The following is a 25,101-nucleotide window of genomic DNA, read 5'->3' as shown; positions in this document are numbered from 1 at the left end:
ACATAAGTGGTAGACACTAGCTTACAACAATGTGCAAATAAAGAAATTTGAAAATTACACCGATCAAACTTTTTCATGCTACTAGCAGGACCATTCAGATCAACCACTCCGAAAACTTTTTCATGCTACTGATAGCAGGACCATTCAGATCAACCACTTCGAGAAGTCACTCTAGCAAGAGAAACTGCATCATCCTTGTTCAGAATAGCAAATAGTTCACAGAGATAAATAATGCATATACCAGTTAGTCAGGATAAAAAAGTAGCAGGAAACTATGCTGTAAAATAAGGTAGCTTTAGGACATCAAGTATAAAAACGGTCAGACATAACAAAGACATTATCAAGCATGCATGAATGGATACATCTAGATTAAGGAGTACACAAGATAATTAGAAACATCATAGGCACTAAAGAACTGAATGAAATTAGATGCATGTTGGTATAGTGCAAATGAACCACAACGAGAAGAAGCTATATCATTAGGACATGCATGTATCTTTTGTACCTCCAAACCCAGAGGGCAAACAACCTTTTTTGCTTGGTAGGTTGAGGATGGCAATTTGTTCCCCTCGGGAAGCATGTTCTTTATGATTTTCATTAACTTATCAAAACCCTTGTCAGTAACTTCATTTTTTGCCTTCTGCTGCATCATTTCCAGTGTGGTACCCAACTTTTTGTGCCCCTATTTGCAATCTGAGTACAACAATTTCTTATGATCATCTAACATACGCTCGAACTTTTTTGACTCCTTCATATTCTCGCAGTCTTCCTTTGCATCTCCCAACACCTAACCTAGATCATCGATAGAACCTTCTGCCTCACCCATCTCTTCTTCAGCCTCGCCCATTGGAGCATCTACAAAGACACCTCCTTGAATCCAATCAGGAATGTTGCCATCTTCTTCTTCATCATCATCTTCCATCATAACTCCTCTTTCCCCGTGCTTGATCGAAATAAAATAGTTAGGCATGAATCCAGAACTATATATGTGGGCATGAATAGACTTTTTGGATGAGTAATCCTTCTCATTTTTGCAATTTCTGCATGGACAACAAATGAAACCGGACGACGGTTTGTTGGATTATGCCAGATCAAGAAAACCACGCAAGCCATTAATGTACTCCATGGAGTGTTTGTCTGCGTTATACATCCATTGCCGATTCATCTACAAAGTATTGCTGAACCAAAGATATTCTGATCATCCATACAATTATACATGAAACATAACAAATATGATACAAATACCATTAAACTCAAATGTTGCCGAAAGTTAAGATAGAAATACACAGATTTAAATTTCAGACCCAAACAACATGATACACTACGACAAATCAAATGTTGTTGAAAATTTAGATAGAAATACACAAATTTAAATTTCAGACCCAAACAACATGATACACTATGACAAACTCAAATATTGCTGAAAGTTTAGATAGAAATACATAAATTTAAATTTCAGACCCAAACAACATCATACACTACGACAAACCATCCACTGAGTACTATCTAGAAGGACTTTAAGCATCCTTAGGCAGCGAAGATGAAGATTTCGCTGACCCAGCCTCATTCTGTGGTTTATTTGTGCCTCCTGCAACGGTAGTACTAAGTGGACCTGAAACACCTAGGACTAGCAGTGGAGCATAACGACCACCAAAATGAGGTTCCTGACCCGCTGCAACAGCATCTTCATGACATCTTTGCAAATAATGAAGCATTGCTTTCTCCCACGTGCTCATTTTCTTCGGCTTATCATGAGGACCAACTATGGTTTTCCCCTTGCCGCGAGAGGAATGACGATCGCCCCCACCATCGCCACTACCCCCAACAGTAGTAACCATATCTATGTAGTATAATTTATTTAGCTTATATTTGCAAATAACTAAACTATGAACAAATTATATATTTTTCCACAATTTACTTAGCTCTAACATAACATATAACTGAAAAATTTCTCCATTGTAGCTTATTCTAAAAATGACTAATTACGTACCTCTATTTCATCTTATCATCTCTATGTACCATAATTTATCTCACTCATATTTGCCATAATTTATTTAGCTCATATTTGAAAAGTACTAAACTATGAAATTGTTCCTCTAACTCATATCAATTTCTTTGACTAATACGAAACATAGCATACAAAAAATTGTAGCTTATTCTAAAAATCACAAAAATAAGCTCTAAATAATACATGCATATAAACGAAAAATTTCTCCACTGTACCTTATTCTAAAAATCACAAATTACTCTAGCTCTAAAGCATTAAACTTAGTATAATAATCAAGGATGAAGTTTCTAACCTTTAGAACACTAGAATGAGTGAAATCCCCACGAAATGGTCTTCAATCCGGCAGCACCTCCCCCATGGCGCCGTGGATAGAATGAAGCCCGAGCTGTGGTGAATGGCTCGGGCAGGAGGAGGAAGAAGGTGGATTTATAGGTTGGAAGTTTGTACCGGGTGGAGGCTTCACCTGGTACTAAAAGTTACACCCGGTACTAAAGGTCTAGTGGCACATTAGTACCGGGTGGAGGCTCCACCCCCGGTACTAGGGTGACCTTTAGTACCGGTTGGGGGATACTAATGGGTGACCTTTAGTACCGGTTGGCGCCCCCAACAGGTACTAAAGAGGATCACGGGGGGTGCCTGGGAAACTAGCTGTTAAACCCGATGTGAGCATTAGTACCAGGGTCAGTTGCAACCGGCACTAATGGCACTAATGCAATGGATGAAAGGTCTATTCTCCAGTAGGGAAGGGTGCACGGTGCAAGCACAAACAATGCTGGACAACTTCAAGCTCCTGTAGAGGGCCAGCCGAGTGGCGTGTCCCTCTCCCTCTTGTGCTCTTGGTCAAATGGAGAGAAAGCGAGATGCCATTGGTATGAGTCATACCAGGAAGTATGCTCCAAACTTCAATTACTCGGTTCTCTTCCCGTACATTTTTATAATGGTTCTAATTTATGGTGAGCATTTAGTGAAATTGAAGATTTGAAATAAAAATAAATCCTAATATTTCGATTTTCTACATTTAAATCTTGCATAAACGATTTGTGTTCATACTAATTTCCTAATACCTAGAAAAATTAATTAAATCAAAAAATGGCAGTGTAGTATTTTACAAAACTATTGCCACCCTAAGTTATCATTATGTCGAAACTTAAGTTACTTCACAAAGCGCATGTTACTTTAATATTTTAATTTGAATTCGGATTTCAAACACATACTCAACGCAAAATATGATCATCATGATGTTCTCATACGTGCTTGGTGCCGTGCAAAAACATTTTTTGGGTACTGGCACATAATAATGCCCTCAACTGAATCATCTACAAAGAAGAGAGTAGAGAATACGGAACATGCGGACGTATTGGTGCCTCAAGGGAGACACATCATCCACCCTCCTTAATTTTATCTCTACCTAATATTAAAGCAAGTAAGGTTTCTGCCTCTTTTTTCCGTCCGTCTTGACAAGTGGGTCCTACTTGTCATAGGGCTCCATCTCTCCCCCTCCCGTTTGCCGCTGCGTGCCTCCCTCCCGTTCCTTCTTCCTCTGTCTCTCGCCAGAGTGCTCACCTGGTGCGGTGGCACCCTGGACCTGGTGCCCGCTGGCGTGCCGCAGCCGGCCAGCCGCCCCTCAGCCCCTGCCTCTCGACCCTCGCAGCTGGCCTGCTACCTGCTGGCCTGACCGGTGGCACTATGGTCGATCTCATCGGGCGAGGAGTTGTCGAGGTTGTTCAGGAGGTAGTCATGGTGTGGTGCGCAGTAGGAATCGGCCGGCGACAGCTTGTCGACAGCGGAAATGGCAGCAAGATGTGGCGGGCGGCACTAGCAGGAGTAGGAAAAAGATGACGATGGCGCCGGTGCTATAACTTTTTTCAAATCTTCACCACTATCCGCCCGACCACGTCTTGCTTGCTTGCCTGCTCGTGGCCCTGCTACATTGTTGGCGCGTGGCGCGTGAGGATTTTCACCGAGGCGGCTTAAGCGGTAGTGGTGGCACTGCGAGCTGCTGCTACCAGTTGCTGCTCCAAAAACATAGAAAAGCAGTCCCTTCCCCCAACGATGTATCTGGATCAACGAGCTACATGTGCTAGATAGGGCTTTGGTTCCATAGATCAAAGGATCGAAAGATACAAGTCTCTGAACTTTGGGAAAAACACCGGTTACACTAAACCTTTAGAATTTGCTCCCGTCAGTTACCTCCAAAGCACGGAAAGTGTAACACCCAGTGTTAATGATAACTTAAGTATGACAGTAAGAAGCTAATGGTGAAATTTGGATTAAAGGAAGGTAAATTGGGCCAAAGTCAAAGTTTAGCCAAATTCGACCAAATTTGCAATTTAGAGTTTCAAATTTGGATAAATTGGCAAAGATATGAAATTGAGACTTGAGAGTATTTAGAACTCAAAAGAGTGAAGCTTGGGGTCTAATTCAAGTCGTAAACCTCTCAAATCGATGAAGATACTATGTATCGTCCGAAAACACGCGAATCTGAAAATATTAGTGAGTACACAACTTTGGGACAAGTTTCTGAAGAATCTTCCATGTAAGTGAGCAAATGTTTTTGGATATTAGTGAAATAGGGTCTATGGAAGAGGTAAATGAGATATTGTTGGCTAAAGAAAGTGGGGAATTCAAATTTAAAATGAAGCTCAAATTAGGCAAGATACGCGAATTCCAGCCTTCTCGTCGAAATAATCCAAACTCAAAACAGCATCGATTAGCAATGTTTGGAGAATATTTCAGAAAAATCCAGTGTAAAAGTTATATGGGATCTTGTGCAAAATGGAATCTTTGTTAGTTGGAGAACAAAGATAGGTGAAGGGTGGATGATATGGAACGAGTTTGAGCAATTTAAATTGAGCTCAAATTAGGGCAGAAGTCCCTGTTTTGGAACCTGACGAAACTTAATCGTCCAAGTTGAGTTAGAGTATTTTGGCCGAACTTTGGGCTGAAAAATCTCGATCTTAGAGTGTTAATCATGACTCGGAGCCAATCTAGAAAATGTTTTCCTTGGTGTCCTCTACACTTTGAGAGATTGGTTCAAAATTGTAGAGATTCTTGGCTCCAAAAATTGGAGAAAAAGGAAGAAAGAAAGAGGGGGATAGAGTAGAGAAACAGGGGAGGAGCCGTGCCGCCGACGGCATCTCAGAGCGCCGGCCAGCGCGACGAGCTGAGCCACATTCGCATCCACGTACACCTGCCACAAGTCGAGGTGGATGGCATGCAGCGGTAAAAATTTGTATAAATCACCTCCCGCGCCTATCCGTTCTATCCCCCGTCAGTTTTCACTGGCAAGAACAGAGCTCGAGCAAGCCAGCGCCATCGCCAACCATCACCCCCGCCGCCATTCCCTTCGCACCAGCGCCCACCAATAGCACCTCTAGCCTCGCCACGATGCCCTGAGGCCAACCGTTGCTCAGTTCCTCGCCGTCAAGCCCCTAATCGCCGCCGTTTCTGTCCGCCCGCTGCCACCACTATCCTCTCGGTGAGCTCCTCCATGCCGACCCTTTCCCTTCAATTGTTGGTCCTCGAGCATAGCTAGGTCATGTAGAGGCCGTAGGTCGCGCCGAAGGCTGTTCTTGTGCCGCTGTCGGGCCTTGCGCCGGCCGGCCACCGGCCATGGCGCCATCGCCCGTGGAGGGCCCGGCTCAGGCCACCTCCGTGGGGGCCGCCACCACCCACAGGTGCGCTGGGCCCTGGGGGTGCTCCCTGGCCGAGCCCCGTCACTGGCAAGGCTGCCGACTGCGAGCTGCTGGAGCTACCTACCTAGGCGCTCTGACTTGGGTCGGGTTGGGTGCCTGGCCAAGGGGCCCCACACGCCAGTGAGGAGGGGTAGAATAGGGGTGGGTGTAAAAAGAATTCCAGGGGGTTATTCGAATAAGGTTCAGGATTTTCAGTTTTAAAAATAGATTTAAATAACTGCCACACCATTTAATTCACTGGAAATTGTAGAAGTGTCCAAAAATAGTGAAACCAATTTTATTAGGATTGTTTTATTTTCCTTTAGGCATTAAAATTCTTAAACCCTAGGAAAAATAATACAATCTACGTATTTATTTAATGCCTTTTGATTAAGGTTTTTAAATTATTGCTTAACCTTTATTAAAAGCATAAAATTCTGAATAATGCTTTCTTATTCACAAATTATTATTAAATCATAGGAATTAAGTTTTGAGATTAGAAAATTATTATAATGCTTTTCTAAAATAAAAGAAAAGGCTTACGTATTTAAATAAAAAGATAAAGATTATGTATTTATTTAATGCTTTTCCTTAAAATATTTAAGTAATGCTTAAGCTTTATAAATAAATAAAATTCTGAATAATGTTTCAATTAATTCCAAACAAATGTTAATCTATAGTTCTACATTTTCTTTTACATTAGAAATTAATTCAAATGCTTTTCAAAAATAAAAAGAAAAGCCTAAAATGGGATAAATAAAGGAAGTTTAAATCGTGGGTTAGTTGTTATGGGTAAAGTTTTGTTAGCTTGCAACTTTATCATGAAGTTAAGTTGTCTAACTTATTGTTGGCTTGCAACTTTATCATGAAGTAAGTTGTATAGTCTTGTGCTTAAAAAGTTGCATCTCTGACTCATGCATGCACTTTATCGTAGATACTGAAGCTCCAGAAGTGGAATTTTTGGAAATTTCTGAAGAACCTCCAGAGTTTGAGGAGGTTATCGAGTTGGTCCCTTGTGAAGCAGGATCGTCTGAAGACGCTAACTTTTTTGTGGATCAAGGCAAGCCCTGATGCATTTAAGCCTATCTAGTTTGGGAGTTATTGTTTCATGTGTCCAACTATTGGTTATTTTCTTTATGAATGCATTAAGTCTAGAAGTTGATTGAAAACTTACTTTTATGCATAATCCAACCTTGTTATTAAGGACATCTTTGCCACATATTCCAAATAATTAGTAAGTATCCCATGCTTAGCAAAGTATAGTCATGCTACCTTTATCCTTTCTGAGTACTTATGGTACTCAGCAACCTAAGGTAACATTGTCATATGTATATCAAGGAAATGACCTGTTTTGGAAGGTAGTGGATGGAAGCTTGGATGAAAGTCTTGAGTTCCGTAGTTCCGTCTACTCAGTTTATTTGATTAAGGACTGTTCATTGTTTTAACCAGTGATCAAGTGATATTACCTGATTACTTACTATCACATGGGAACCAGCAAGCCCGGTAGGTTAGTTGGCTCTCTGATCAGAAATATTTCGTACCCGTGCTTGGCATGCAGTGGAAGGGTAGGGGTGTAGCCTGAAACTCGCATTGGAGATCAGGCCAAACTTGGGGTCTCATGTGAGGGTGCGTCCCTGGGTTCGAGTAGTCATATTTTCGATAGTTGGGTATAGCTAATCGAAAGGTCATTATGTGCAACCCGAACAATTATACATAGCTGGTGGTCGGGTATCTCCTACAGGATGTAAATTAGTCCGGATCGCTGCAATTCTCGGATATGAATGCACTTGATCATTGTTTGAGCATCGTAGTGTAACGAAGAGAAGGGAATCGTTTGCTTTGAATAAATATGTTGTATGACTTAGTTCCATTTGGTTGCTAAAATATTTTCTTCATCTAGACTGGTCAGGTAACAAACTCAATCTGAAATAAAAGATAAAACTAAGGTTCACTTATAGTAAGCTCTTTCTACAAAATGTGAGTCAGCCAATATACCATAAAGCTATCATACAGTATAAAAAAGTATTTATATTAGTTAGACAGGTCAGACTTGCTGAGTACTTTGTACTCAGAGGATCCTTTGTTGCTGTTTTCAGAAACCCAGCGGGGACCCACCGAGGAGGAAGCTTCGAAGAACTAGGGTATCTTATGAGTCTCATGATACCCCAGAATAAACTAAGATGTTTAATTACTTGCCCCAGATTGGTTTATATTTTAAACTCTTAGTAATGGTTTAACTTGCACTGTTAAGTTTCTTTCAATTTATGGTTTGTAATAAATCGTACATCTGGTATGTATATAAAAATGTAATATTTGTTGATGCTATCCCATCGTGGAATCGATCCTGATTTATGGCTATGGAATACACTGTGGAGGTTTTCGAGGAGTTTTGTGAACCCTCGACGGACTACCGGACTTACACTGTTTTAAGTGCGTTTTAGATAATTGTTGTTCTGATAGTAATTAGGCGCACTTAAACGAGTTTAAGTTGGGCGGTTCCGCCACAGAAAGGCCACCTTTTCTCAAGCACATATCATCCAAGTCCAATAACAAACTCTCCCGGCGCTTTTAACCAAACTTGTGGAGGTACTATAGGGCTGCAAGTTCTAGATAGGAACTTTGCTCAAAAGATCTTTGGTTTGGAAGGTTGAGAGCTCTGACTTTCGGCCAGGAACTGAACATCCCAATTTTAGTTTCAGAAATTTCCAATGCACTTCTGACAGTCCAAACAGCCCACCTTTCAAACTTTGAGCTCCATTTAAAATACTCAAACACTATCTCTTGTGAACAACAACCAGACACTATATATCCTCGTAAACAAACAAGAGAGCATCAAACAATAAATATTTTAGTTTATTGTGTTTGAAAAATAAATAATTATTTCAGTATAAGGATATATGTTAACAGAAATGCAATAAATGTATAGTGATAAAAATAAAAAAAATTACAAGTTTTAAAAATACGATTATCATTTCACAGTAGCAACGCACGGGCATTTTGGTAACTTCCTTAACCACCGCCCTATTTAATTCAATTATTTTGGACAACTAATCTAATTAATTAAAACATATCCGTAACGTGGATATGGCTTGTAGCTGTGGTAGTCGTGTCGTGATATAGAAAATGAAAGAGATCAATTCGACCTTCCTACGTACCTGTGCTAAGATAAAAATATGGCTACACTGTAGCCGGAGCGGACAGGTGTTCGGCGGATGCGGCCCTGCGCGGCGTCATCGGCTCCGCGGCCGGCACTTGTCCGCCGCCCAAGCGCCACCTAGGCCCCTTCCCGCAGCTTCGGCCACCACAACAAAAGCCAAGTAGTAGCGCTTGGTAGCAGCCCTGCAACTGCTGCGCCCAACGCACACGGTGGACACCAATCTAACGCATCGCCGCAACAGAGTCTGTCCGGCCCCGCCGCCGCCCGTTGCCTGCTGCGGCCCGGCCGGCCGCGCACGGCATGTCGACCAACAACACCAACGCCGGCAGCCCGGCCACCTCCCAGGTACGCATATCTTGGTTAATTAGCTTGCTGTGCTTCATCGTTTGGCGATGAAATGATCTGTTGCTGATCTTGATCTTAATTTGTTACATGTAGGACGCCGCTGCTGATGGAGCGGACAAGCAGCAGCAGCAGCAGCAGGACACGGTGAAGAAGACGGTGCAGACGGTGGAGGTGCGGTCGTCGGCGGGGCAGCCGGACGAGGAGGGCGTGCTCAAGCCCGTCAGGGTGGTGCACGAGATCCCCGCCAAGGACGCCAAGGAGAACCCCGGCGTCAAGCAGGACTAGCTATCTAGCTACTCTCTCTAGCTCGCTTCGTCCACCTTCGGTCGATGGATTTGTGTGACCGACGCTGTTGCTCCAAGCAGCTGTGGTGGCCATAGATGTTAAGAGATCCTAGTATTGAGTACCGTCGCATATGGAGGCGCAAAATAAACAATTGTTGTTGCTCATTTAGAATTCGAATTTCTTGAAAATCTGTTATCGAGAGAATTATCTTTTCTAAGTATAAAATGACTTTAAATCCTTGTGGCTGATAATAGTTCGATTCATCAGTATGAGTAGAAGATGATTTTGACAGTATTTTAGTACTCTTATTAAAAGTTAATAAGAAAAATACAAGAACAAAATAGAAACAAAAGTGGGATGGGCTGTCGTGCCCCTATCCGAGTCCCGTCCAATTCATTTACTAGCTGCAGCCCATCCAAGTCAACTACGCAAGACCTCTCCTTGGCTTTCCCTTTCTTCTCCAACACAGAGCAGTTAGCGCCGCCAGTCATGAATCCGCACCGATGGTCATCATCTCACACCACTAGCTTATAAAATTAGTTGCCCTTGGTCATCTCATTCATCGGGTGCCCCTAACGCTAGTTGCCAGAGGTGTCAAATTACGCTACACTGTAGCGTTTGGAGCTGTCAAATTACGCTACACTGTAGCGTTTCGTTTATATTTGTGAATTATTGTCCAAACATTGACGCTATTTGTGAATTATTGTCCAAACATTGACTAATTAGGTTCCAAACATTGACGCTATTTGTGAATTATTGTCCAAACATTGACTAATTAGGTTCAAAAGATTCGTCTCGCAAAGTACAACAAAACTTGAATTATTGTCCAAACATTGACTAATTAGGTTCTCGCAAAGTACAACAAAACTGTGCAAAGTATAATAAAACTGTGCAAGTAGTTTTAAATTTGTCTACATTTAGTACTCCATGTATGTACCGCAAGTTTGATGTGATGATGTGACGGGGAATCTTCTTTTTACATAGTATCAAAGTTAGGAGTTGGAGGTGAACTAAACAAGGGCTAATTTTACCGGATATTACATATTTCAGCGCAGGGAGGTTCCTTCCCCTTCTCTGATCTCGCTGCACGGCTGCAATCTGGAGCTGGAGGAGAATCTCGGCGCTATGTGGCCTAGCAACAGGTTGACAGTGATCGCAGGGAGCTAGGGACAGGTATAGCGTTTGGTGTAAGGTATCCGTAACCTGATTACTGTCGGATATATAATCACTTTTAGTTTTAATTTAATCCAAAAATAAATCAATATATATAATCACTTTTAGTTTTAATTTAATCCAGAAATAAATCAATATATAAGCACTTTTAGTTTTAATGTAATTCAGAAATAAATCATGAATATGATGAACAGATAGCAGATTAAACTAGACATGTCTACGCAAGATCTAGACAAGTCTATCATTGCAAATGGAATTACATATTTTACCATACTATCCAGTGCTATCAGACTGCAACAGATCATAATAGCTAGTATGGAAGACATAACTTGAGATAAGAGATCGTACGTTTCTTTCTTGATGAAGATCGGCTCCTGGACGACTACCGGGTACAGCAGGCGATGACGATCAGCAGCCTGACATTGTTCGCGACGGCGAGTGACGCCCGAGTGACGAAGAGGTAGACGAGCCGTGGTGAAGGAGTCGATGAAGAACTTGACGAAGCGGAGGAAGCAATCGAGCAGTCGCGCAGAGCGCTTCCCAAAAATCTTATTCGCCCTCTCCCGGTGCAGGATCGCTGAAGACGACGGTTTCAGAGACCTGCTCTCCCAATCGCCGGTGCACGCCGACAATCGGGATGGAGTAGACTACGGTGGCGACGCAGTAGCGAGAGGAGGCAAAAATCCTAGCTCGAATAGATCTGTTTTAGGTAGAGGCCGGTAGGTCGCATATATAGGAGAGCCCATGATTCTCACGTCGCGATCGTGATCTAAATCGAATAGGATTCCATATATCTCACTGACTTAAAATCAAGTAACCAAAAAATAAAACGGCAAAAGGAAGCCGCGACCCCGCAAGGCGAGGGGTCGGATTTCGGCTGACAATTCACGCAGGTGCCGCGCGCCCTTCGCCCCGCCCCGCCCGGCCCGGCCCGGCCCGGCGAGGCGTGGCGTGGCGTGGTGAGCGAGCGTGCGCGTGTGGAGCTCTCCTTCTCTCCCCACACACATAGCTTGGAGGAGTGGAGACAACTTCCATATTTAAGTTGGTCATCCCTCTCCTCCACTAGCAATGTGGGACTAAAGACTTGCATCACTCCACCTCTTGCCCACATGGGCCTTTGAGATTTATTTGGAATTCTGAAATTACTATGGGCTAGGCCCATTATTTCAACAATCCCCCACCAGATCTCAAATGCCCATCAGAGATTTTGCCTGTTTCTCACTGTTGTTTATATACTAGCGTTTCAGCGAGGACTGTTAAGTTGAACTCTCGCCTAGAGCTTCAAGCTACATTCATCCACAACTTGAACAATGGACTAAGCCTTGAATTGCAAGTTTTGTGCAGACAAGTTTCACTCAAAGTCGGGACTAGTACCTGGCTGCCTGTAGCCTACCCCGCGGGTGGAGCATATAGGTCGTACTCCCTGGTCTCTTCATGAGCTTAATAGAGATCACCCAAGTCTCACAGACTGTGACCTTACAACAGTCGGGCTCATATAGGTATATTTTTTCAAGATGTTCTGCAGGGCAACATCTTTACTAATTAAAGCTAACAAAATATATTAAGGCAGTAGCCAGCCTACCATGCAGTGGTTTCAGAGTGTTGCATCATTTCTCGAGTGGGTTAGTATAATACTCTTATGCTATCCAATGGCTTGTTCTTCCCAGATCCTACTTCACGGGATCTCCGATCACATAGGTTGGGTTACCACCATGGTGTAGCTCATATGGGTCTCATACCCATCTCCTTTCATGCACTGTCTATCATATTACGTGACAGCCCCTTAGTGAACTGACCTGCCAAGTTCTTATCAATTGAGATGTAATCCACTGATATTACTCCGAAGTTTCTCATTTTCCTGACAGATTTCAGACGTCTCTTAACGTGTCTTGATAAGTTCATATTGTCCTTAGAATTGTTCACTTTGACTATCACCGTTTGATTGTCACAATTCATAAGTATTGTCGGCATAGGTTTCTCGACAATAGGCAAGTCCATCAAGAGTTCACGTAACCAATCAGCCTCAACTGTGGCTGTATCTAATGCTGCAAGTTCTGCTTCCATGGTAGACCTCGTTAAGATAGTCTGTTTGAATGACCTCCATGAAACAGCACCACCACCAAGAGTGAAGACGTATCCACTTATGGCATACAGTTCATCAGCACCAGATATCCAATTTGAATCACTATAGCCTTCCAGTACCGCAGGATACCCGGAGTAGTGATTCCGTAATCCATAGTACCAACTAAATAGCGCATGACTCGCTCAAGCGCACGCCAATGATCATCTCCCGGATTAGAGGTAAACCGACTCAGTTTGCAGATAGCATATGAGATGTCAGGCCTAATAGCACTGGCTAAATACACAAGTGATCCAATAATCTGAGAGTATCTCAATTGGTCTCTACCAATTCTCTTGTTTTTCTGAAGTATCAAGCTCGGATCATAAGGTGTGGGAGAAGACTTACTGTCCTTGAAACCAAACCGGCTCAAGACCTTTTCCACATAATGAGATTGCGTGAGAGTAATCCCATTATCTCATTTGATCAACTTGATATTCAAAATTATATATGCCTCTCCCAGATTTTTCATGTCAAAATTTTGGCACGGAAATGACTTGACCTCTTTAATCACGTCAAGATTTGTATCAAAGATCAGTATGTCATCGACATACAAGCACAATATAACTTCCTCACCCCCACCATGATGGTAGTACACACATCTAAAAGACTCATTGACAGAAAAGCTTGCTGATATGAGTGTAGTATCAAATTTCTCATGCCACCGCTTAGGTGCTTGTTTTAGGCCATACAAAGATTTCAGCAATTTACACACCTTGTTCTCTTGACCCTTTATTACAAACCTATCAGGCTGATTCATATAAATTTCCTCATCCAACTCTCCATTAAGGAAAGTTGTCTTAACATCCATCTGATGGACGAGAAGACCATGTGAGGCAGCAAGGGAAAGTAATACTCGAATACTAGTCAATCTCGCAACAGGTGAGTAAGTGTCAAAGAAATCTTCACCTTCTTTCTAGGTATAACCCTTAGCCACAAGTCAAGCCTTGTACTTATCAATAGTACCATCAGGCCTAAGCTTCTTTTTGAACACCCACTCGCAACCCACAGGTTTACAACCATACGGTCGATCAATAACCTCCCAAGTTCCATTAGAAAGAATAGAGTCCATCTCACTATGGATAGCTTCTTTCCAATCATCTGCATCTGGAGATGCAAATGCCTCTGAAATAGTCTTAGGAGTATCATCTACGAGATAGATAGTGAAATCATCACCAAAGGACTTTGCAGTTCTTTATCTCTTGCTCCTCTTAGGAGCTTCACTTTTAACCTTCTCATGAACTAGCTCAAGTGTTTGTTCAGCATGATCAGAAAGCACAATAGGTTTAGGAGTTGTCTTAGCAATCACATCAGAAGATAGTCTAGACATACTATGCAAATGTTTCATAGGAAATATATTCTCAAAGAAAGTAACATCACGAGACTCCATCAAGGAATTAACATGAACATCAGGCACCTCTGATTTAACAACTAAAAATCTATAGGCTATGCTATGATGAGCATATCCCAAAAAGACACAATCCACAGTTTTAGGTCCCAACTTACGTTTCTTGTTGATTGGCACACTAACTTTGGCCAAGCAACCCCAAGTGCGTAAGTATGAAAGTGATGGTTTTCTTCCAATCCATTCTTCATAGGGAGTTTTCTCCTTATTCTTCATGGGTACTTTATTCAGGACATGACATGAAGTCAATACAGCCTCCCCCCACCATGCCTTAGATAATCCACTGGTGTCTAACATGGTGTTCACCAAGTCAGTCAAAGTGCGACTCTTTCTTTCGGCAACCCCGTTTGATTGGGGCGAATAGGGAGGCGTCCTCTCATGTATAATACCATGTTCTTCACAGAACAAATTGAAATCATTAGAGAAATACTCGCCACCACGATCAGATCTAATTCTCTTGATCTTTTTCTCATGTTGATTCTCAACTTCAGCCTTATAGATTTTAAAGTAGTTAAGAGCCTCATCTTTCATTTTCAATAAATATACATAGCAATATCTAGACGCATCATCTATCAAAGTCATGAAATATCTTTTTCCACCTTTGGTCAACACACCATTCATCTCACATATATCAGAATGAATTAGTTCAAGTGGTGCCAAGTGTCTCTCCTCGGCCACCTTGTGAGGTTTTCGAGGTTGCTTAGATTGCACACAACTATGGCACTTAGAACCTTTGACAATGGAAAAATTCGAAATTAAACACAGGCTGGAAAGTCGAGACATAGAACCAAAATTCAGATGACATAAACGTGAATGGCAAACACTAGCATCACTCTCATTAATACCATCACAAATATAGTTCACAGACTTATTGCAATAATCTGAAAGGGAAAAGCGGAACAAGCCTCCACACTTATAGCCTTTACCAATAAACTGTCCACTCTTAGACACGACAATTTTATTAGACTCAAGCACTACCTTAAAACCATCCCTACACAAAAGGGAGCCGCTGACTAGATTCTTCCTGATGGAAGGGACATGCTGCATGTTCTTCAGCTGCACGATCTTTCCCGAAATAAACTTCAGATCTATTGTACCAACACCATGAACAGAAGCATGTGACCCATTCCCCAATACGATGGAGGAATCCCGAGCGACCTGGTAAGATGAAAACAAGGAGCCATCAGCACACACATGAACATTAGCACCAGTATCAAGCCACCAAGTATTAGTAGATTGAAACACTGAAAAAACAGAAGGTAAATTACCATACCCACTATTTCCGTCTCCAACGCTAGTCACCATGCTCACAGATTTCTGCTGTGGAGGTTTTCTTCCTTTGCGGTTTGGGCACTTCTTTGCCCAATGGTCAGTAGAACCGCACACGAAGCATCCCTCGTTCTCCTTGTTCTTCTTCTTCTTAAAGGTAGTGGACTGCTTAGGCTTATTGTTCTTGCCCTTGCCCTTGCCACCATTGCCATTGTGATGTGATTGGTGCACCATATTGGCACTGGTCTGACCATCAATAGCTTTAGATCGTCCATCTTTAGCCCAAGCTTTCTCCTCAACATCAAGAGATGCAATCAGGTCTGAAACAGAAATTTCTGTCTTGTGTCTGAGAGAAGTGGTGAAGTCCCTCCAGAATGGAGGTAACTTGGTAATAATGCCCCCAGCCACAAACTTGTCGGACACGACAATCTTTAGCAGATCGAGTTCCTTCACCATGCACTGTAATTCATGAGCCTGAGCGACTACAGATTTTCCGTCAACCATCTTGTAGTCATGATACCGCTCAATGATGTACAGTTCAGTGCCAGTATCTGAGCCACCGTAGTTGGCAGTCAGATCGTCCCACAACTCCTTTGCGACTGTGTGATAGAGGTACACATCCTGCAGATGTTCTGCAAGTGCACCAATCACAGCGCCCAAGAAGATTGTGTTGGCTTCCGAATATTCCTTCTCCTTTTCAGGAGTGAGAACCCCTTCCGGCTTGCCATTGGACACCCAGAACACCTTCATGGCAGTAAGCCACAGCGTGGCTTTCACCTGCCACCTCTTGAAGTGCACGCCAGCAAACGGTGCTGGTCTCAGTGCATCAAGAAATCCAGCCATAAAACTAAAGTGCCAACAATAAGATTTTTGGATTGTTGGATATATAAGCACTTTTAGTTTTAATTTAATCCAGAAATAAATCATGAATATGATGAACAGATAGCATATTAAACTAGACACGTCTACCCAAGATCTAGACAAGTCTATCATTGCAAATAGAATCATATATTCTACCATACTATCCAGTGCTATCAGACTGCAACAGATCATAATAGATAGTATGGAAGACATAACTTGAGGTAAGAGATCGTACGTTTCTTTCTTGATGAAGATCGGCTCCTGGACAACTACCGGGTACAGCAGGCGACGACGATCAGCAGCCTGACGTTGTTCGCGACGGCGAGTGATGCCTGAGTGACGAAGAGGTAGACGAGCCATGGTGAAGGAGTCGATGAAGAACTTGACGAAACGGAGGAAGCGATCGAGCAGTCGCGCAGAGCGCTTCCCAAAAATCTTATTCGCCCTCTCCCGATGCAGGATCGCTGAAGACAATGGTTCCGGAGACCTGCTCTCCCAGTCGCCGGTGCACGCCAACAATCGGGATGGAGTAGACTACGGTGGCGGCGTAGCAACGAGAGGAGGCAAAAACCCTAGCTCGAATAGATCTATTTTAGGTAGAGGCCAGTAGGTCGCATATATAGGAGAGCCCACGATTCTCACGTCGTGATCGTGATCTAAACCGATTAGGATTCCATATATCTCGCTGACTTAAAGACCAAGTAACCAAAAAATAAAACGGCAAAAGGAAGCCGCGCCCCCGCAAGGCGAGGGGCCGGATTTCGGCGAACCATTCATGCAGGTGCCGCACGCCCGCGCCCTTCGCCCCGCCCCGCCCGGCGAGGCGAGGCGTGGCGTGGCGTGGCGTGGCGAGCGAGCGCGCACATGTGGAGCTCTCCTTCTCTCCCCACACACATAGCTTGGAGGAGTGGAGACAACTTCCATATTTAAGTTGGTCATCCCTCTCCTCCACTAGCAATGTGGGACTAAAGACTTGCACCATTCCACCTCTTGCCCACATGGGCCTTTGAGATTTATTTGGAATTCTGAAATTACTATGGGCGAGGCCCATTATTTCAACAATTACACACGGTATCCGATTGTGGAACCTGATTACACACGGTATCCGATTGCGTAACCTGATGACACACGGTATCCGATTGCGTCGTTACGTGTTTGTTTCAGCGCTTCCGCAATCACATCCCGTGTAATCAGAGTAATCAGATACCAACTACGGTATCCAATTGCGTAACCTGATTACACACGGTATCCGATTGTGTTGTTTCGTGTTTGTTTCAGCGCTTCCGCAATCACATCCCGCGTAATCAGAGTAATCAGATACTAGCTGGTAGAGAGACCGATACCACTCCTAATCGAGTGTAATTGATTCCCAGTGTCGTTTCTTCTGCCCCACTACCCTCTCGGCCCCTTGCCCATTTCATATCCAGCGACAGCAGCATCCATGCATGCATGTCCAACACATCCGTCCTTCCCTAACTGTCTGCTGCATAATTAGATCAGGCTGAAATCTGCCTAGCACGCAACGCAAGAGCTATCTGATTCCATTACAGACCGGAACCAAACAAAGACTGCAATCCAATACATCATTTACAGTCCCAGTGTAATTCGATTTCATTACCGTTTCCGTTTACACTCTCGAACCAAACACTATCAGCGAGTCTCGAGCTAGTGACTCTCCAACACATCTCGACAGAGGCGAATGTGGCGAGGTTTGGGAACGGGAGCGAGAGTAAGGGAACGGCAGAGGCAGAGAAGGTACAGGGGAAAACGATTCGATTCCGTGTGCTGTGGGGGGTGCAGCGCATTTAGATCCTTAGGCAAATCGCGGTGGGGGACGGGGTCTCACGGAATGGTACCACACGGTCACCGCGGCCAGTTCGGCGGGATTTTTTGTCGAGATTCTAAACATGGCCGTGTATACCTATCCATGGAGGGGAAGAATTCCCTCAACGATAGAGGCATCAACTTACTATTACCGTACTACGGTCTATAGATGTACATTCGGGCCGCTCGGCCCAACCCGGCACGGGCCCGTCAAGGCCCGTTAATTTTCGTGCCAGGCCTGGCCCGTCACGATGGATTCATCGTGCCGTGCCGTGCTGGCCCAAGCACGACCCTGCAAGGCCTTTTCGTGCTGGGCCTGGCCCGAAAAGCACGGCTGGCTTCGGGGCTAGCGAGGCCCATCGGGCCCCACGCCGCCGCAGCCGCTCCCCGGACGCTGCAACAGGGACTCTCGCCATCGCCGTTGCCGCTCCCCACAACCAGCCCCTGCGCTGCCGCCCAACCTCCTTGCCGTCGGCCTTCCTCGCGCGCTGCCACCGCTCCCGGCCCCTCGTGCCCACGCGAGCCGCTGCCGCTGGCCTCCCGCCGCTCAAGCGCCTCAGGCCGTTGCCGCTCCAGGCCTCCCGCGCGAACCGCCGTCGCTCTATCCTACGTCGCACCCACCGCTGCCGGCCTCCCGCGCCGCGCCCACTGCTCCAGCCCCTCGGGCCGCCGCCACTGCCTGCTCACGCTGCCGCCACCGCTGCTGGCCGGAGGGGAGTGGAGGTTTGGAGAGGAAGGGGAGGATTGAGGCATAGAGCCATGCGAGAGATAGGGGAGAGGCGGTCAGGCAGCGGTAGGCAGCAGGTCACAGGGAGAGGAAGGGGGGACGGACGGACGGGTGAGAGTTAGGCAGTTAGTAGGCTGTTGTTGGGTCGATAGGGAATGGGCCATTTCGGGCTGGCACATTAAAATCGTGTCGTGTCGGGCCACCCGTCGGGCCGAGGGATAGGCCCACGCTCGGCACGAACTATCGGGCTGGGCCAGCCCGAGCCTGAAGAGTTACGGGCTGGGCCGGGCTTGGGACGGGCTAAAAAATCGGACTTCGTGCAAGGCTGTCGGGCTGCGGGCTGCATGTATACGGTCCACGCCACATACGTGTAAAGCAGCCATGTCCGTACTTCCCGCTTGCCGTGGTGTTCTCTTGTGCGCGGAAAAAATCGTCTCCACCTTGGTTCACGTTGGGCTCTCCTCTCTCGCAATCATTGCCCCACCCCTCCCTATGAGTCTGTGACATCTCAAATAGTTAAGAGCCAAATCAAGAGAAATTAAGAAATAAATAAAAGAAAAATCGAAATGGTTAAGTGTTAAACACCCTTGTAATGATGCACTTGGAAGCAAATAAAAACAAATTTTATATAAGAACTCATATTTTGGCAAATATAAAAGTGATAGATCTCTTCAAATGGAGAAACTTTTATGATTGGCACTTTTTTTGATTTTGGGTGGAAGGTGTTCAAAAATTGAGTAGAAGTTCGGCCAAAAATCGAATCATTTTCAAAGCCAGTTTTGGCCAGCGTTCCACCAAACTTCTCCCAAGTATATCTCCAAATCAATCAAGTTTTTCATAAGTCGGCTTTTACAAAAGTTGTAACCTATACTTTGAACTCCAACTTTTATATTTGGAGATTCAAACGTGTAGTTCAAAATTGGTGAGAAAACTCGTGTTGAAGACGGCCCCTTCGCACGCCACGCACACGCGATGTGCCCTGGGCGCGGTTACCGCGCTCACCATCACCACGCCACGCGCGATGCCTGCCGCCGCGCCATGCCAAGCCAATGGCCGGCAGTGAGGCAACAACACAGGCATGTGCAGCAACTCGCCCAACCCCCGCGTGATCAACGTGCTCGCCATCGCCACGCGACGCGCGATGCCTGCCGCCGCGCCGTGCCAAGCCAATGGCCGGCAGCGAGGCAATAGCACAGGCACACGCAACAGCTCACCCAACCCCGGCATGCATGATCTCCCGTCCCGCACGGCAAAATCCACGGTGGCCAACCGCTGCCCGCGACACGCCGCGGAGCGCCGGCGCGGGCCACGGCACGCCAAGCAACTCCCCGTGCGCCCGACCATCGCCCCGCCGTGCCAATGAGTTGTGAGGCTTCGCCTCGACACCTCACCCCTCCCCTTCCTTTTGCTGCCTATAAAAGGGCCCCGTGCCCATGCCTCGCCAGCCGCACTCATCAACGTCGCTCCGTCATTTCCACCACACGACGAGCACTCCCTCCCGGCCATCCCCGTCGCTACCCGTGCACGAGCGCCTTCCCCTACCACCACTCCACCTTCCTAGCCCCACAAACCTCCACCACCGCCGCCACCATCGCCGGAACCGAAGTCGAAGCGGCCACGCCGCCACTACTCCGCCGTGAGCCATCACCGGCCCTCCTCCGACCCCGAGTCCTGCACCAAACCAATAGCTGGTGAGTCCCTCGTCTCCCTCATGACCCTAGCCCATGATCTTGCAGCCCCACATCGCCAGAATCAAGCTCCCCGAGCCATCAGCTGGCCAAGGACCCCATTGTAATCTAGGTTTTAGTTTAAGGGTTCTTAGTGCAAAACCGCAAGGGCATAGTTATAAACATTGAAAAGTTCTAAGAGTCGTTCTGTAAAAGAGAAAATTTAAGATTGAATAAAAAATAGTGAAATATTAATCTTTGCTAAACAGTACCCAAATAGCACGACCTGTTATCTTTTGAATAATAAATTTCTAAGAATTTTATATGTGTACACAATCACCATCAAAATAAAACCTATGTTTTCTTTCCAGCCAAGCGTGTTTTGTGAAGAAAAGAAATATTTATAAACTTGTCTAGGTGAATGTGGCCAAAAGAAATGTTTATAAACTTGGCTAGGTAAATGTGGCCAAAAGAAAATACACCCCATGTTTTTGTAATGGTTAACGAAATAAAACCTACGTCATGACAGATTATAAAAGAAATCTTATGCATATGCATCTTGTGTAGAAGCTAACATTGCCGATGGAACGTATGAGCTCATCCCGGAATGCGAAGAAGGGCAGCGGGAGGGTGAGCTGAACGTGATCGAGGCAAACCAAGGCCCGAACCAAAGTTTGGAAGAGCCCAAGGCTGATTCAGGGCAGGAAGGTAAGCCTCGGAGCATAACCCTGCTTTCCAAATTTATACAATATTCTTGTTACTTAAGTGTGTGCATTAAGTTCATAGGAGTTGTATTGGAACCCTAGTTGCATGCTCCTAGTACCCATGTTTCGAATACTAGCATGTTAGGTCGCTTAGTTGATATGCTAAATAGGGACACGGTAAAAGTCGAGTGATTTCCTATCACTCGCGAGATATAGGAGTTGCCTGTTTACTTATGTTGGAATCATAAGGTCGACGGGCAGGCCTTTGTGCGATGTTCCTGAATTTGTTGATGCCCCGTCTGTATAGAGGAAATTGCTAAGGTCGAAACGTGTCGATGTTCATGGTCAAGTTTTCAACGTACTAAACACATGCTGAGAATATGGTAATCGGTAAGCCTAGTACATAATTGAATCGGGGCGTGAACTTTTTCCCCACTCTCTCTGGAAATGGTTCCCTTGGTGCATCATGTGGGTACAAGTGCGGCCACGGCACGATGTCGTTCCGAGGACAGGTGGGGCCTTGTATCCAAGGGAAGTGGGCCCTGGACACGCACCAGGGATTGATGGAAACCGTTGATAATGTGTGGACCCATAGCGGTATGCGCATGTCATGTGTTTAGATCCACCTTGAAAAGTTAAGAAATTCGATTTGAATCGTCTGTTTTTCGCAGTTATTGAGACTGCTTGACAACTATGCTGCATTGAGTAAGAAGATGAACAATGATGATGCTTAATATTGAGGCTTGATTAAATTGCTTATTCTACCATGCTTGCTTAGAATAGATGCTTATCTGGAATGGATAATCAACTAAAATTTGATGCTAAAACTTGAAAGCAAGGACCCACTTTAGAAGCTTTTGGCAAAAATAACCCCTCAGCCAAAAAGCCTTGCATGTCTAAGAGTCCGTGGATTAGATACCACCTATCGGGTAAGCCTTGCGGAGTATTAGTATACTCAGCCTTGCTTGTGGCTTTATTTTCAGGTAATGAAATTGATGAAATGGTTGCTAGTTTGATTTGGTTGTGCCAGCTCCCTCCGGGATGGATGGTTGAGTGGGACACATCCTCGGCGGGCGAGGACTGTGGTGAGTGATGTCATGGATGGCTTCACCATGCTGTCATGTATCGTCGTTAGATTATCGTTTCTTTCCGCAACACTTGAACTCTGAACCACTTTATGAATTTGAACTTGGTTTGTAATAAATAAATATGAACCTCTGTGATGTTTTCATCTTGATTGTTGTAATCTCTGGGCTCATCTTCGTACAAGTATTTGTATGCTTGTTTCGATCTCAAATACGTGGTTGTATCAGGTGAAACCCGACAGACTGCCATCTTGATCCGATTAAAGTGTTTGATCGCATTTAAGGTGATGTTTAGCACACTTAAGCTAGATTAATTTGGGTGGTTCCGCCATAGCTTTCTGTACGAGTAGGAGACCGCGGAAATTTTTATTGAGAAATTCTTCGGTTTCCCACGTTGCCTCATCATCGGTATGATGGCTCCATTGTATTTTAAACATTTTTACCACTTGTCATCTAGTCCTTCTTTCCTTGCGATCAAGAATCTTGATGGGAAACTGAACATAAGAAAGATCCGGCTCTATCCATATTTCCTCTTGTTCGACAACCTTGGTTGGAACTTGAAAAAATTTCTTAAGTTGAGAGACATGGAAGATATCGTGGATAGCTGAGAGTCTAGGTGGAAGTTTCACTCGATAGGCCACGGGTCCACAAATTTCAGTGATTTCATAGGGACCAATATATTGAGGGGCTAGTTTTGCCTTGACTCCCAACCTTTCCACACCTTTGGTTGGTGAAACCCGGAGGTATAGATGGTCACCAACTTCGAATTGCAAGGGTTTCCTCCTCTTGTCAAAATAGCTCTTTTGTCTAGATTGGCAGCTTTAAGGTGTTTTTGTATTACCCTAACTTTTTCTTCCACCTCAATTACCAAATCTGGCCCGAATATTTTCCCCTCTCCGGCTTGGGACCAACTCAATGGAGTTCGACACCTACGACCATACAAGGCCTCAAACGGTGCCATCTTCAGACTAGCTTGCTAGCTGTTGTTATAAGAAAATTCCACTAGAGGCAAGCATTTATCCCAATTTTTATCATAATGAATGGCGCAAGCTCGAAGCATATCTTCAAGGATTTGATTTACCCTTTCCATTTATCCATCTGTTTGAGGGTGATAAGTCGAGCTACAGATTAGTTTAGTGCCAAGAGAAGCTTGCAACTGTTCCCAGAAGCGTGCCACAAACTAAGTACCTCGATTTGAGATGATCGTTTTGGGCACTCCATGTAGGCAAACAATGCCATCAAGATATATCTCGGCATATCTCTTGGTTGAGTAGGTTGTATGAATCGGAATAAAATGTGCCATTTTAGTAAGTCTATCAACTATCACTCATATGGAATCATGCTTCTGAGAGGTGTTGGGCAAACCAACAATGAAGTCCATACTTATGTCCTCCCATTTCCATGACGGTATAGGCAATGGTTGAAGAGTACCGGCTACTCTTAAGTGGCTTGCCTTTACCCTTTGACAAGTGTCGCATTCCGACACATATTCAGCAATCTCTCTTTTCATCCTAGTCCACCAAAAATTTTGTTTGAGGTTGGGTGGCTTCCAATCCATCACTTCTTGTACCTTGCTCGGATCAACGGCTATGCCTTCACTATAGATGGTCTGTCCCAAGAATTTCACACTATCCAACAAAAATTCACATTTGGAGAATTAGGCGTAAAGATAATGATCTCTAAGGCGTTGGAGAACAATATGGAGATGTTGGGCATGTTCTTCTTCATTTTTGGAGTATAGGAGGATGTCATCAATGAAGACTACAACGAACTTGTCAAGCTCGGGCATAAACAATGAATTCATGAGATACATGAAGGAGGCAGGAGCATTCGTGAGCCCGAAAGACATGACTAGGTACTCATATAATCCATATCGAATGGAGAAGGCAGTCTTAGCGATGTCACTCGGCTGGATCTTAATTTGATGATATCCGGAGTGGAGATCAATTTTGGAGAACACTCTGGCTCTAGCTAGTTCATCAAAGAGGACATCAATACAGGGTAACAGATACTTATTCTTGTTAGTCACCGTATTGAGAGGTCGGTAATCTACACACATCCTCAAACTATCATCCTTTTTCTTTACAAAGAGAGCTAGGCAGCCCCAAGGTGATGTGCTTGGGCGAATAAAACCCTTGTCTAGTAGCTCTTGAAGTTGGGTTTTTAATTCTACCAACTCCACAGGCGGCATTCGATAGGGTCTTTTTGAGATAGGTGTAGTGCCTAGCTGTAGTTCAATGACAAACTCAATGTCCCTATCCGGCGGCATTCCTGGCAAGTCATCCGAAAAAACATCGGCATACTCGCATACCACGGGAATTTCTTCTAGTCGGGACCCTATTCTCAGAAAAGTGCATGAATTTATGCACTCTCGGGATGGCAAGTAAACTGTGGAGGCTCCATGTTTGGGTGAATTTATCTCGACGGCCCGTGCTGCAATGTCTAACGTGACTCTGCGCCGAGTCATCCAATTTGTCCCCAAAATAACGTATATGCCTTGAAGTCCCAAAATAATAAGGTCGGTTTTGAAAATTTTACTACCCAACTTGAGTGGCACATGATGTGTTATTCGGTTGGAAGCAATTTTACCACCTGGTGTTGAAAATCACATGAGACCCTTTTGTGTGATAGAAATCCAGCCCACATTTACCACTGAATTTTATTCCAATAAAACTATGTGATGCACCAGAATCGAAAATATAATCGCAGGCCGATTATGGATAGATAAAATACCTGTCATCACCGGTGCACCCTCGGGAAGATCGGCGAGAATGGTGAAATTGATCCTTCCTTGTTTG

The 25,101-nt window shown here is 44.6% G+C and overlaps 1 protein-coding gene across 1 annotated transcript; it reads left to right on the top strand.

Annotated features, from left to right (window-relative positions):
- The first annotated feature begins 8,885 nt into the window (after positions 1-8,885).
- Positions 8,886-9,720, top strand: LOC117845481 (uncharacterized). The gene is made up of 2 exons (XM_034726530.2): positions 8,886-9,184; positions 9,278-9,720. The coding sequence occupies exons 1-2, from the start codon at positions 9,140-9,142 to the stop codon at positions 9,467-9,469; spliced, it is 237 nt and encodes a 78-aa protein (XP_034582421.1). The 5' UTR covers positions 8,886-9,139; the 3' UTR covers positions 9,470-9,720.
- Positions 9,721-25,101: the final 15,381 nt, after the last annotated feature.

This window comes from Setaria viridis, chromosome 2 (assembly GCF_005286985.2).
Source record: "Setaria viridis chromosome 2, Setaria_viridis_v4.0, whole genome shotgun sequence".
Taxonomy (NCBI): Eukaryota; Viridiplantae; Streptophyta; class Magnoliopsida; order Poales; family Poaceae; genus Setaria; species Setaria viridis.
Note: the sequence above shows the minus strand (reverse complement) of the source record. Positions and strands in the feature narration are given on the sequence as shown.

Bases quoted from the DNA above. Each gene is read 5' to 3' on its own strand.
- LOC117845481 (XM_034726530.2), top strand. From the start codon at position 9,140: ATGTCGACCAACAACACCAACGCCGGCAGCCCGGCCACCTCCCAG. The intron at 9,185-9,277 runs GTACGCATATCT...TGTTACATGTAG, and splicing joins GCAGCCCGGCCACCTCCCAG to GACGCCGCTGCTGATGGAGC.